Source organism: Felis catus, chromosome C2 (assembly GCF_018350175.1).
Source record: "Felis catus isolate Fca126 chromosome C2, F.catus_Fca126_mat1.0, whole genome shotgun sequence".
Classification (NCBI taxonomy): domain Eukaryota; kingdom Metazoa; phylum Chordata; class Mammalia; order Carnivora; family Felidae; genus Felis; species Felis catus.
The window spans coordinates 125,170,017-125,185,130 of record NC_058376.1 but is presented as its reverse complement, the minus strand read 5'-3'; the positions used below and the strand labels follow the sequence as shown (position 1 = coordinate 125,185,130).

The following is a 15,114-nucleotide window of genomic DNA, read 5'->3' as shown; positions in this document are numbered from 1 at the left end:
AAACAATGACTGTCATTCCCAGCCTCCTTGACAGCCAGGTTGGTCATGTGACTCAGGTGTACACAATGCAATGGAGCAGATGTAATGTGTTTAACTTCAGAATAAGAGGCTATTTGGAGCCATAGTGAGGAAGAGGAATAATGGAGAAATGATAACACTTTGTTCTGCTTCTATTTGGTTCCATGCTGGGTCTGTTGCCTAGATTTCATTTTTGATCCTCACATCAACCTATGGGGAAAGTAGTATTATCTCTGTTTTACAGTTTAGAAAACTGAAGCTCAAATAGACATTTGAAATTTACTTTAAAGACAGAGTCATGTAAGAGTGGCAAGGTTATTTCCCTTAGCAACTTCCCTGTGTTTCAGCACACTTCCCTCAACCCTCCTCTCTCAGTGGTGTCCCCAGGTCTTTCCTTTCCCCTACCCACTCCCACAGTAGTAAGAGCCACTCCCTAGGAAAGCAACTACAAAGACCAAGTACCTCAAAGCAAAAGACTGAGGATTTTTTCCCAAGGAGATTTTTCTGTAATGGAAACAAAGTTAGACCCCACAGGAGAAAGAGGAGGAAGAGGAAGCATGGGACAAGTGAGACACATGGGAAAGGAGGGGAAATTTAGTCCTACCTGGAGAGGGGATTGGTGGGGTTTTTCTACCTCAGTGACCAGGGAACTGAGAGTAAGCTGAATCCTGCTCAGTGTCACTAATCTGAGAGCACTCCCAGGTCCTCCCTGCCTCAACTGGCTCACCATCTTCATGAAACCAACCATCTAGGGGCCCCTGGGTGGCTCAGTTGGTTAAGCAATGAACTCTTGATTTCAGCTCAGGCCATGATCTCACAGTCATGACATTGAGCCCCATGTCAGGCTCCATGCTGGGTGTGGAGACTGCTTAAGATCCTCTCTCTCTCTCTCTCTCTCTCTCTCTCTCTCTCTCTTCACCCTTTCCCCTCTCCCCCTCCCCTGCTTGCTCACTCTCTCTCTCTCTCTCTCTCTCTCTCTCTCAAAACAAAACCAAACCAACCATCTAACAATTTCAACCCCTCCAGGTGGCAGATGGCCAGAAGGGAAGCCCCTCCCCTATTCAAAGATGTACTCAAAAAAACCAATTGAATAGTTCCCTATGAGCCAAGAGAGCAGTGGAAAAGATGGGAAGAACCAACCAAGTTTGGACATGGAGAGATGCTCAGAGACTTCACAGGTGAGATGGAGCTTTAGCGCAGCACACCTTAAGAAAGTATGTTCTCAGGGTGCCTGGGTGGCTCAGTTGGTTAGGCATCGACTTTGGCTCAGGTAATGATCTCACAGTTTGTAAGTCCTAGCCCTGTGTTGGGCTCTGTGCTAACAGCTCAGAGCCTGGAGCCTGCTTTAGATTCTGTGTCTCCCTCTCTCTGTGTCCGTCCCCCACATTCTCATTCTCTCTCTCTCTCTCTCTCTCTCTCTCTCTCTCTCTCTCTCTCTCTCTTAAAATAAATAAACATTAAGATCTTTTATTAAAAAAAAAAGAAACCATACTCTTAACCATAGATGAATAAAGGAAATTCTCAGCTATGCAGCTCTAAGAGGGCTGGCAAGATCAGCAGAACCACAGGACTCAGGATAGGACCTGAGAATCCACAATGTGTGTGTGACTCCAGACCCCGAGTCCCATTGGGGCCAACACTGTATTTCCCAACAGCTGTTGAAGAAGAGCAGTATTTACTGTTTCAAGATCATTACAGGGAGAAATTCAGCCCAGCTCATCCTAGTCCTCCTAGACTGAAAAACTGAAAGGTTATTTTATACAGCAAGCGAATGCCAACTCAAAGGAACTGGTCAGTAAAAATAATCACAATTTTACTAAATTAAAGTGTATGAAAATAGAGTATAGTTGAATAGAATCCATAAAAAGAAGGTTCAGATGTGCATACCAAAAGAACTTGAGCTTCTGCATGTAAAAGCTTAGCTATGGTTATAGAAAGTCAGCTAAGTCCAATTCTAGACAAAACCTGAAATGGTAAGTAAGCAAGGGAGACTTTGCTATCACATAGGGAGCTTTGACTATACCAACAGAGAAACTAACCAGAAAGGACTTAATAAGGAAAAGAAATTCTCTCACATATCAAGAAGCTTCAAAGTTGAGTTTCAAAGTTGGTTATTCAGCAACTCTACAAAGCCCTAAAGGAACCAGATTCCTTCCCTTTTCCCACTCCCATCCTCATCTTACTAACTTTCTCTCTTCACCCATCCCCTACATGGTCCCAAGGAGGCTGCCCTAGTCCCAGGTGTGAAGTGGTACCATGCCAACAACATCAACCCAAAACAGAAAAATTGGGCACCATTTCCTCCTGTGCAACTCTTTTGAAAATCAAGGAAAACTTTTCCCAGAATCCCACCCCAGAGCAGACTTCAATTCATTGGCCACACTGGGTCACATGCCCACCTTTAAACCCATCCCTGGCAAGCAGATAGAGAGTGTATTATTGGTTTAATCAAGCAACCCCTGAGCACTGGGTTAAAAAAAAAAAAAAATCAAGGTCTGATTAACAAGGAAGAAAAGGGGGAATGACTGTTGGCTAACCAGTTAGCATTTTCTGTCACAGATTTTATGTTGCAAATCAGAGAATAAATGATGGGATAGTCTACAATGAGGACAGGGTCGGTAACACCAATCAGGGCCACAGAAGAACTTCAAGATATCTGACCTAGTTACTTAGCTCAAATCCATCTTCATATATCTAATAAGTATGCCCTATGTTTCAACATCTTTAAACAAGTATTTCAGCAAGGCAGTATGGTAGACTAGGATTAGACAGACCTATGTACCAATCCTGTCCCCATGACGTGCATGTACATAAGTGACGTTTGCCGTGCCATTCCAAGGTGGCTTCTTTCTCTCATAATCTTGTGTCTATTGTGGAGATTAATAAACAAAGAATCTCAGCGTGTGATAAGTACCACAGAATACAAGGATTGAGATTACCTTTTAAATTATAATCCTAGGATTATAAATGGACTGTCCTGATTTATTTGAAGACTAATCATTGCTAAAATTATCCTACTGAATTTAGCTCTTAAACCTAGGTTGATAAGGGAATCAATCCACTCCACAGCATAGTAAGTACAAACCTAAAAATATTTTTAGCAAAGAACTGCTGCAAGATATATTTGGTTAAAACCATAATAACAAACCAAAATAAGTCCTCATCAGCAGACTAGACACACTGCTTTCTGATAAAAGTACGAGTTTAGGGGAATTTATTGACGTGAATGTTGCATTAGCAGAGACATTGCAAATGTTTACCCAGAATAAATACAGTAAATAAGTACAGAGTAACTTCCAATGTCTTCCCATCCATCTACATAACATTCTCATACTGAACTTCATGAAGTCCCATTTTTAACCTCTCACTCCTCACCTCCAAAGCCTACCATTTTCATTGCCCATCTGATAGATTGCCAGCCCCTCATTCTAACATCCAGTGATACCATGAATTGGTCCACCTAACCCTTGACCTTTACCCAGTTTATATGGAGTCCTGCATCCCATCCCCACACCTGCCCCAGTGCACAAACCTCCCCACCTGACCTACCTCCTTCCCTCCCCTCAGTCTATGCAATCCTTCCCATCCTTTCCTGAAGGAAGACAGTCAAGGCCCCCGTTCAAGGAGCCTTCTATTAAGATATAGCCCTCAAGGATCCACACAGTCTCCCTTCTGCCTCATACCATGCTTGTGCTGAGAGGATTAGGATAGCAAAAGGAGGACTCTTGAGTCAGACAATACCTGAGTTCAAATCTTGGATCCACCACTTACTAGCTCTGTGACTATGGGCAAATCCTGTCTGACATTTTTAGGTCTCAGTTTCCTCATCTTTAAAATGAGGATAATAACAGATTTCTCCACCTAGGCTTACTGAGTATTAAATAAAATAATGCAGATAAGGAGTTTTTGCATCAGGGCGCGCCTGGGTGGCTGAGTAGTTTAAGCGTCAGACTCTTGATTTTGGCTCAGGTCATGATCTCCTGGTTCGTGAGATTCAGCCCCATGTCAGGCTCTGTGCCAAGGGGAAGAGCAAAAGTGAATACAGGACATCCCTGCAACCCAAAAACATGAAGGATAAACCCTAGAGGCTAAGATGGGACACAAAAACTGGAACTCCAAAACTGGGAAAGTGAAGGGAGACCCCAGGCACCAGGCAGAGAAGCACCTGTTCCAGACTGCAGCAGTAGGACTTAAACAGACTCATGTTAAGCAATGCTGCTATCATGCCATCTCTTCAACCTGATGAAAACACTGGAAGGTACACTCCAACTAAACCTTAAAGTAAATGAGAACAGGAAAGATGTGAGAGACAGAAGCTAGGAAAGTCAACCTAGAAGGAAAGGACCTCCAGAAAGGATGTCTCCAAGAGACTAGAATGACAGACTTCGCAACATGGCTGACTTAGTGTGCAATCGTGTGAGGGTCTGGGGGACAATTACGGAGAATCAGTAACAGCTACAAAGCAAACCAAGTAGTGGGGGACTAGGACAATTTGTGGCAAGTACATGAAACTAGTCATAATACACTACAATGCTCAACTGTGAATATTTGTATAGTAATAATGTAAATACTGTTAATTGAACCAAAAAGGCTGTAACAGAACTCCCCTGAGAAGGTAGAGGGAAAGCAGATGGCATGGGGGTGGGGCCAGAGAACTACCTTCTCCTATCAGGCCAGTAAATAACAGTCTGCACATTTTTTAGAAACACAGAGATGTGTAGAGGTTCTCAAACAATGGAAAATTACTGTCTTTGGAAAGAGGCTCTTTGGGGATTGTGAAGAGCAGGAGTTTCCTAAGGCAGGAGACTTACCGGTTTTTAGTACTTTCTGACTATTTATTTATTTATTTATTTATTTATTTATTTATTTATTGAGAGAGCCCACATGCCAATGAGCATTTAGTGGGGGAGGAGCGGGGGGAGGGAGAGAAAGAATCTTAAACAGACTCCACAATACAGAGCACAGTGTGCATAACCTGGGGACCCTGGGCTCATGACCTGAGCCCAAATCAAGAGTCCGATGCTCAACCCACAGAGCCACCCAGGCACCCCTTTTCTGACTTTTTAAATTAAGTGATGATATTATTTCAGTAAAATAAAATTTAACTAACAAAAAAAGAAAAATTGATCAGCATACTCTAATTTTCAACGTACTGGTTCCTCATCAACTGAGCACTAATTCATTTTTTACTTACAGATATTTTCACACTTTATTGATCAGGATCAGGGCTAACTAAAGAGCAAACAGAGAGTGAAGTGGTATCATTTCAGAGGTGCTGCAGAGGTTCCCTCAACGGTATTGGTAACATCGCCCCATGACAGCCACACTGACCTGGGCCTCCAGCAGCCCTCCCCTTAAATCCAGCTTTTTGAGGCCCTTATTGGCGCCTTGATAATTAGTGAGCATGTTAGCTCCAAGAAGAGGACAGAAGTGAACAAGACACAGTTTGGGGATGAAAATGCTGACAAGCAAAATGGTGTTAAAGAAACTGGAAAAAGCAAGAGCCAACCCCAGCAAGGCCAAATGTGTACTGGTAAGACAGAAGTGATAGAATTCAAGACAAAATGGGGGCCCTCTGCACAATTCTGCCAAGAGTCGTCTGAGATCACGTCTGGAAGACACAATCAGTGTGTGTCACTTAGGTTTATAGCGTTTTATTCCTGTAAAGCTCTTCCCATTCAGTTATCCAGTTGGAGCCTGCAGTGGTTATCCCCCACGACAGCCCCCAGTGATCCCACTTCCTGGTATTTGCATCTTTGTGTAGTCTCTTCCCACACTGTACCAGGCTTCTGTCTTGGTCCCTGTCAGATCATTTGCACAGGGAGAATCAAGATGCCATGTCATGAACAGTCCCTAGGAAGAGGCCCATGTGGTAAGAAACTGAGGCCTCCCACCAACAGCCCCATGAGTGAGCCTGGAAGCAGATCCTCCAATTCCACCAAGCCTCCACATGACTGCAAACCCAGCAGTTTTTACATTGTACTCCCTTAAGAGACTCTGAGTCAGAACCATCCATCTAAGCTGATCCTGGACTCCTGACCCTCAAAAAACATAGGAGATAATAATAATTTGTTGTTTTAAGCCACTAGGGTTTGGGGGGTAATCGTTACACCAATAGATAAGCAATACCAGGTTTGACAGCCGGCCATGGTGAAATTGTTATCCCCATTTTTCAGATGAGAAAATAGAGGGCAAGAGAAGTCAAGAAATTTGTCCAAAGCCTCACAATAACTGGGAGACCTAGGTCTTGAACTCCCATCAACTTAACCATCAACTTACTCAACAAATATTTCAGTGACTTCAGTATCAAAATAGTAAGGATTGTTGGTCTTCAGAACATGTAAAAATGATGCTTTAAAGAAACAAGGACATGAAAATAAACATGCTTAATGTAGCACCTTTTGCAACTGCTCAGTGCCCCAATATATCCTGCTATTTAGGTTGTGAGCAGAGGTAGGTACAAAAAGAGGAACTGTTACTCTGATCCTTGATTGGGGCTTGTTGCCAGAGTTTGGTCTTATCCTCTGCAGCACATAATTTGTGATAAAATTGGCAAGAGAATGTATGCTCCAATAACTTGGCCGATTGCATTAGGCAAACAGAGCCTTAAAGAGTATTATTTATGATAAAAGCTGACCAAGGATTCTTACATCAGAAGAATGGAGGTGGGGGAGCCCTAATGCACGTGAAACACCTGAATGCAATAAAACCCAAGGCAGAAGCATACAACGTTGACGTTCTTTTGACTTTTATTTTAGCACAAAATGTACTTTCTGTTCTTATAACCACTGGGATTTTTTTTTTTTTAATTCTAAGAACCATCACTTGCTCACATACAAATCCTCTATTTCTCAAGCTGAGATATTCAAGATGCCTATATGTAGCGTCAGTGTCTCCAGAAAGGGCCAGCTCAGAGGCTTGGCATTCTCCACGGGGAAGGAGAGTAAGTCAGGGACTCATCAGGTTGTCAATATCTACTGAATATCAACGGACAAGGTTTTGGAATCTTAACAACCTATGACCATCCCTTGTTTTTTCCCTCAGCTTCCTGAGGGGAGAGGAGAGCTAAGAGGAATCCAAAATATTCAGGAGTAGCCTTATTCTCAAAGGCATTGCCAAGAGCTGACCCCAGGGCCAATAAAAGTTTGCCCGTTTATAAAGTTTCTGGCCCATAATTTAAGGTGAGATTCCTCCATAAATAGAGTGTCTCATAAGCAGTATTTTTTGTTTGTGGTTCTAGGCTTATTAAAATAATTTTGGTGTGTCTCATTCCAATGACTTCCCAGTACACTTAGAATAAAACCTAAACTCCTTACGGAGCCTAGAAGGCCCTGAATAATAGGCACTGCCAACCTCATGCAGTCTTTTCCTTATACTCTCCCAGGGTCCTTACATCCTTCAAGTACCCTTGGTTAGTCACTCCTCCAGTTGGTGGTATTTCCTGCTTCCCCTACTTTATCACCCCTTTATCAGGCTGGCTCCTTCTTGTGTTCAGGTTCCTAACCACCCAGTGTAAAGGAGACTTCCTCCCCTCAGCCCATCTCATCACCTCGATTCACTTTTTGTCACTTAACACTATCAGAAAATAACATTTATTTAATTATACAATCATACCATCTGACCATTTATTGAACAGTTCCTACATGCCAAGCGCTGTTCAAGGGCTTTCACTGTATTAACTCATTTAGTCCCAGTAAAAAATCCATTATGGCCACTACAGGTGAGGAAGCCAGGACGCAGGTTAAGAGCCTTGCCTGAGGTGATGCAACTACTTGGTGGTGGAACTGGGAATCAGCCCAAGAATTTGTTTCTTGTTTTTTGTCCGTCCTTCGCTGGGCTTAAGCTCTATGGGAGAAGGACCTCCGCAGGTCTCGTTCACTGCGGTATCCCAGCACAGTGCCTAGCGCACAGTAGGTGCTCAATAAATAACCTTTTAATGAATGAATGAATAAGATTTCAAAGCGCTTACCGTGCTCCCACCCTTCCATTTTCTGGGATAAGGGTGTACATGTTAGGCAATCCTCTATTAATTTGCCCCAAGTCGGTGAGTCACGTGATCTTTGCTTCGACCAGACCCCCAGCTAAGGCAAGGCGGTTTGAAGTATCAAAAAGTCTCCTTACCTGGGTGCGCTCATGGTGCTGAGACAGAAGGGTCCTTCAGCCCAGTCAAGCACACTGCCAGCTGGGCGTTGCAAACGCGAGGTTGCAGACGCTCCATGCATCTGGAACCCGGTTAAGTTCGCTTTCTCATTGTTTCTTGGTGGAAGCCGCGCCCTCCTGTGCCATCTTGGCACACTTGGACACTTGGAGTTTTAAAAAACTTCAAGACGAGTGGGCTGGGCTGGTTTCTGGAGGGAAGACCCTAGCGCAGTTACCAGAAAATGTCTTAATAGGACCAGAGCCCCGGGTCTTTTCGGGCACTGTAGAGATATGGGATAGGTCTCTGAAACCGGGAAAAAGGTAAAACGCAGGGATGCCAAATATTACAATATTTTTGGTAGTAAGAAAAATTTGAAGTTTATGATTTAACCAAGGTGCATTATCTCCCAACATCAATTTACTATCTTCAGTGTTGGCTTCTTGGTTGTCAACGCTCACGGGTGGGCTGGATTATAGCACCCGTAAACACCTGAGTGTCCTCGCCTTCATACTCCGCGCAGCGAGCGGGGGCGGCACGGAGGGCCCCGAAACCGGAACCTGGAACTTCGCTCAGTTACTCTCTGGAATCCGGGAGGGGCCGCGGTAAGCCGGCAGGGCTGGCGTCCTGTGAGTGCCCCGCACCTCCGCGGATCCGGACGCAAATGACTCTCTTGGCCTCTTAGCAAACAGGCCCCGCGCGAGCCGCGTGGCCAGCTTCCCTCTTGTCCTCCACCCCATGACCGCGTTCTCCAAGTCACCATTTGCGCGCATTCTTCTCCGCACTCGGCTGTCATTCAGTCCAGGAGGCGGTCTGGGAGCAGAGACCTTCTGCCCACCAGAGAGGAGGAGGTGGGGGCTGGAGGGCGGCAGAGCGCGGAGGCCAGGCAGGTGGGTGCGGGCCTGGGAGCCCGGGACTTCCGTGTTTGGCTCAACCGGGCTGCACCTGGGATCTTCCCCGCAGCTGCAAGGCGGGGAAAGGCCTGTTGTAAAAGTTTAAGTCGGAGCAGAAGGAAACCATAAAGCGTCTCCTTTGCGCTCCGAGTTGTGCGGACACTGGGCATTTAAAGATGAGTAACACGCCGCCACTGCCTTCGAGGAGTTCGAAGTCTGGGGGGACTGCACGGACTGTGACAGGGCTCCACGCGAGGCTGGGGAAGAGAGCGGGAGATAGAGCAGGTGTAAAAGTGAGAGCATAGAAGGTGTCTTAGCCCATTAAGGGAATCAAAGAAGTCTCCCCAGAGGAGATGAAGCCTTCAAAGAGACCCGAAGTACGGAAAGGAGTTGGTAGAAAGGAGAGCGGAAATGGTTCCTACAAAGAAGAACCTTGCGGGGGGCGGGGTGGGGGGGGGAGGCCAGACGAGAGGGAGCGGGGCTAAAAGTGGATAGGGTCGTGACCTCTGAGGCCTCTCCACTTCCACACGAACAGGGACGGTTCGCTGGCAGCATCCCAGCTGCTCAGCTGTGCAGATACCAGGCTTAGGCCGGCACGCGTCGCGTTTTCAGTACCTGCGCTGCGAAAAGGTACGCGTACGTACCTTCACGTGCGTGCGCGGATTCTCTAGGTAACCTCCGCAGTGGAAAGGCCGCGTCCCAGGGAGGTCTCCAGCTTTGGGGAGTGGCCTGGCGGCCCGAGCTTCAGGCTGCGGGCAAAGCAGTGGGCGTGTTTAGGAGTCTTTTTTCCTAAGACCTGTTCCAAAGGTGACCAAAGCCCCTGGCTCTCCCCAGGGGCCATCTCTCCAAGACGTCTGCCCGTGGTCTAGGCCTGGCGGGAAGGCACAACTTTGAGGGATGGCGCAGAAGAAGGCAGAGGTATGGGCTGGAGACAGCACCGTGAAAGGCTCCAGGATCACGGGAACTCCTGCGCAGGGCCCAGAACTCAGGAGTCTTGAATAAACCCGTAGCCAACCAGCACTGTGTACGGGTTGTAAGCGACTCTGCCGTGCGCCTAGGAGACCTTCGGATGCCGGGCGGGGAAAGCGTGGCCCTCAACCCTGAGTTCCCTCCCAGCAGCACGGAGTTCAAGTCTCAAAGCCAAGACGCACAGGGGCATACTGGCTCCCTCCAGGGTCAGTGCAGTCTGACCCAGGCTGCCTGGGGCTCCCGAACCCTGGGAAGTCCTGTGGCTCCCTGCCCACAAACTGCCACCCCACCGTTGCTTGCCCTTTGTGCTAATCCGCTCAGCAGTTTTGGATTACGAACCAGAACGGAGTGTGAGATGTTTAGAAAGTAGCACAGACCAGAGGCGGAGGAGGAAATTTGAGGAACTGAAGGAGGGCGCGTGCCTGCCCCGAGTGACCTCGGAGCAACAGGAATGAGTTGGCCTGGAGGCTGAAAAAAGAGTCTACGACCTTGTTCCTGGACCCCTTCCAGGAGCAGTTTCCTAGAGGCTGGTTTGCATGAGCCCATTAGCTCTGTGTGTGGGTTTGGTGTCCCCCGAGGGTTCCAGAGTGAGTTGGTAGGTCTCGGCCAGACGCCATAGCTCTCTGCAGATAGGAGCACTTCTGTCATTCTTTCCTCAAACTGGTGAGATCGCCCAGTGGGACGCGAATTGCCTGGCTCTTAGACCTCCCATCCCTGGCAAGCTCGGCGTGCAGCGCTTAGTCCACAGGCTAGTCTGACCTGAGTAGGGGCTGCCTGAGACCCTTGGAAACCCTCCTGCGACTGGGCTGAAAAGCGCCTCTACTTCCTGGTACGCCAAGCTAAGTGAAACTTCTTGCAGGGAAAACAGGGTTAGAGAGCAGGATGGAGGCCTGGGGCTGTGCTGAGAGGACTTTAAAGACCGTGCACCTGCTCACAAGTCCAGGCGGAGGTGGCAGAGGTGGCGCACTTGGCGCGAGGTCTATTGTCAGGGAAGCCAGGTCTCAGACCAGATACTAAGGGGAACAAGCCCAGGCGGAAAGATAAACCTCCAGTGAGGTTTATCTGCATGGCAAATTCCGATGACTCCCACAGTCTAGTGGAGGGGTGCACCTTGGCTCGCTCTACCATCTCATTCTTAGACCTGGCCCCATGTGGGGTGGAAAACAAATTAGGGGGCTTCAAATCCCATACACCCAGCATCACCACTCCCTACTGGAGTCATTTGGCATATCACTCAGCCCTTCTCAACCTCAGTTGCCTAATCTGCAAAAGGGGCATAGTGCCCACCTCTCTGAAGAGTGCGCTCAGGATGAGAAATACCACGGATCTAATTGTAGGAAGGAGACATAAAGCCTTCGCCTCAAACTTGATGCACTACCCGCTAAAGAAAGCCCCTCTCTCTCTCTACCTACTCAATTTCTGCTTACCTCCCCCACCCCCAAACCCTCCAAGCCTGCGGAGCTGTGCGCTGTTTCTGGTCGGTCCTCCCGAGAGAGGCTGGTGCAAAAGCCAATAAGCCTGGAACACACGCAGGTCCTGCTGGGCCTGGGACAATGGTTTCCATTTAATAAATATTTCCCCCAAGGGCATTTCACATTGGGCAGGCAATTATTCAAAGGAAACAGGCACGCAGGTTGGCTCCGCGGGTTATTTCGTCCTCTTTACCCGAAGAATGCTCATCTGACGCAAGAAACGAGTCTTGAATTCTCGCTGGGTGGAAGAGGTGCCCAGGGACAAATCGACCCTGGGTGCGGATACAACCTGAGACTCTATTCTAGGGCCTCTGCAGAAGGGGCAAGGGCAAAGCCCCCACGCCCCGCCGGGAGCAGGCCCAGCCTCCAGGCTGTCCTTCCGGTTTGGACAAATGTGGGGGGAAAATTGTAGGTCTGAAAACACTAAATAATGATATCGTACATAGGAATCATGATGGAAACCCTATTCCCGGCCTCTCCACAAAAGTGAAGAGAGGGTCGCCGGGCTGTTCCAAGCATTTTAAAACTGCACTGCGAGACGGGAGGCCTCCCAGCAAAGGGTTAGAACGCACCGCTGTGCCAGCCCAGGAGCCAGCGCTTCGCCCAGGCGCTGCGTGCTGGGGCAGGGGTGCAGGCGGAGGCGGAGGGACACCCGTGAGAACGCAGCCAAAGGACCCCAAGGGTATGGTTAGAAAAGTTTATTTCGCTTTTTAACCTGAGTTTGATATATTCTTTTTCTTTTCCGAGGATCTTTGACAACGGGGAAAGTGCTGTCCTTGCATTTCCTGGCGAGGCTGTCCTATTTATCAACACGCGCTCTCAGCTCACTCCCTTTGCAGCCCCCTCCCTAAGTCTTTGTATTTGAAGCCCTAATTCTGCTTTGCACGACCGACCTGGAAAGGAAACCAGCGCGAAGAGTTTTATTTGTTGACAGTGCCAGAAACAATGTGGAATCCGAGTCCCCAGTCCTGAGCCGGCCGCTCTGTTCTCTCCCTCTCTCTGTCTTTCCCTCACACCTCTCCCCGCCCCCACTAGTCGCGCTCCCTCTTTCCTCCCGGGCGCGTTGGCAGGTGCGCCCCCTTGCCTTCTCTGCAGCTGATTGGCGCCCAGGTTGGGGAGTCACCGCCCCGCGCTTATGTCAGAGTGCGTGCTGTCCGGGCCCACCTCGCCTTTGAACTTCGCCGCTTTTGGCTCCCGTTCACCAGCCTCCCCGCATTCTCAGCCAGGTGCTGTGCTAGGCGAGGTAGCTCCGGGAAAGCCACGGGAGGGGGGGAGGGAACCACAGCGGTAGACACAGGACAGAAGAGAACCAGAGAAGGCGAAGGTGGAGAGGGGGAGAAGGAGGAGCTTCCTGCCCTCGCCAGCAAATTACCTGGCCACTTAATCCCAGAGACTCCGGTACTTGGGCCCCAGCCTCCAGTGCCGGCAGCCCCCCGGCCGGCTGCCCTCTCCTCCCCCGCCCTTCCTGAACTCACTCGCCCCCCGGGGCCTGCCTGGGTGCCGGGACTGGCATGATCAGCTGAACTTTGCGGGGTTAGCGCTTCTTTCTGGCTTCCCTCCCCTCAGCGGTGCGGAGGCGAGGGGAGCGCAGATAACCGGCTCAGGACGGACAAACCGGCAGACAGACAACCGCGCCCAGTCTCGCCTGCAGAGCCCCTACACTCCCCACCCCCACCCGCCTAGCCTCCGGGACCATGTCCAAACCTTCAGACCACATCAAGCGACCCATGAACGCCTTCATGGTATGGTCCCGAGGCCAGCGGCGCAAGATGGCCCAGGAAAACCCCAAGATGCACAACTCAGAGATCAGCAAACGCCTAGGCGCTGAATGGAAGCTTCTGTCCGAGGCAGAGAAGCGGCCGTACATCGACGAGGCCAAGAGGCTACGCGCCCAGCACATGAAGGAACACCCTGACTACAAGTACCGGCCGCGGCGCAAGCCCAAGAACCTGCTTAAGAAGGACAGGTATGTCTTCCCCTTGCCCTACCTGGGCGACACGGACCCGCTCAAGGCGGCGGGCCTGCCCGTGGGGGCCTCCGACGGCCTCCTGAGCGCGCCCGAGAAAGCCCGGGCCTTCTTGCCGCCAGCCTCGGCGCCCTACTCCCTGCTGGACCCCGCGCAGTTTAGCTCAAGCGCCATCCAGAAGATGGGTGAAGTGCCCCACACCTTGGCCACCGGCGCGCTGCCCTACGCGTCCACCCTGGGCTACCAGAACGGCGCCTTCGGCAGCCTCAGCTGCCCCAGCCAACACACGCACACGCACCCGTCCCCCACCAACCCGGGCTACGTGGTGCCCTGTAACTGTACCGCCTGGTCTGCCTCCACCCTGCAGCCCCCCGTCGCCTACATCCTCTTCCCGGGCATGACCAAGACTGGCATAGACCCTTATTCGTCAGCCCATGCCACGGCCATGTAACCCCCAGCCTAGCCCGCCAGACCTGGAGGGTGGCCTGGAAGCGGGATCTGCACCCTGTCCTCTGCGCCTAGCCCGGGCCTCAGACGCCTCCGGGTCAGCCGTGCTGCTGCCCGCTACCCTACCCCCAGACTCTGCCTCTCTTCCAGGGGGATGGTAGGGGCGTCCTCCCGGACCCAAGGCGCAGACAGGTGCCAGAAACTTGCGAACATATGACAGCTACACAGCTGCCCTTACCCCAACCGTCCCAAAACAAATCTCCGACTGTACCCCCTTTGGACAAAAAAAAAAAAAGTAGGCAGTTTTGCTTTATTTATGTTTCCTTCTCTCTCCTCTGATGGGCTTTGGACTCCAGAACTCCCAGATCCTGGTACTATATCTAGAATATGCATATATATTTTTTCTTTTGCACCCTGAAGAGTTAGCTGTGTCTCTGTGATTTGCCATCAGACACAACTAGGTGCCATTTGCTCTTTATGTGTGGGGGGAAAGGCTTAAAAGTTTAAAACTACAGAAAGGGAAATATTTCTATTTAAAATCATGCTATGATAGTGTTTGCTTCTTTAAAGGTAAAACAAAGGGACCCACATGATTATTTTCTTTGTATAAAGCAGTGCTCCTAGAGACCTAAGTTTACTTTTAGACAGAATGTCGGGTTCTGAAGTCAGGAAGTAGAAAGTGAACAAAAATTAAAAGAATAAAAACATCCTAAATGGTCATAAATGTTTTGACGATGTCTTGGAAATGTACCTAGAAGGATTTCACCTCCTTACTCTGTTCATTTGTTGAACAAAGACGTTTTGAATAAAGACAATCTGTCATTGCAAAAAGTAACCTTTGATGTGCATAAAATCCGAAGTCAGGAGGCCCTGCCCCAGGGACGGAGGAGTCGGGTCTGGGAGGTTTAGAGTGCACAGAAAGACTCTAGCAGTGGCGGCTGGCCTTGAGTGGGCCCAGTCTGGTGGCCTGCAGGCCAGGTGCAAAGGGGCCCAAAGTCTGGGATTTGTCCTGATCGCGCCCTCTGGACCCGCTTTTTGCCTTTAGAGGCTGGACAAAGGTATCCGTCCCTCGGATGTCACTCCTTCCAGGCGTCTTCACAAAGTGGTCAGACCACTTCAAGGAGCGAATGAACTAAGACAAAGGCTGACCCAGACCTCTGAGATCTGGGTGCATTTTCTTTTCTTTTAAACCAAACTCCAAAAGAATGGAGA

General features: G+C 49.3%; 1 protein-coding gene across 1 annotated transcript; it reads left to right on the top strand.

Moving 5' to 3' along the window:
• Nucleotides 1-9,520: 9,520 nt before the first annotated feature.
• SOX14 (SRY-box transcription factor 14) lies at nt 9,521-14,737 on the top strand. Its single transcript, XM_003992068.4, has one exon. It carries the CDS (start codon nt 13,184-13,186, stop codon nt 13,904-13,906), a length of 723 nt encoding a protein of 240 aa, XP_003992117.1. The 5' UTR covers nt 9,521-13,183; the 3' UTR covers nt 13,907-14,737.
• Nucleotides 14,738-15,114: the final 377 nt, after the last annotated feature.

Excerpts from the sequence above, each read along its gene's own strand:
- SOX14 (XM_003992068.4), top strand. The coding sequence starts at position 13,184 with ATGTCCAAACCTTCAGACCACATCAAGCGACCCATGAACGCCTTCATG.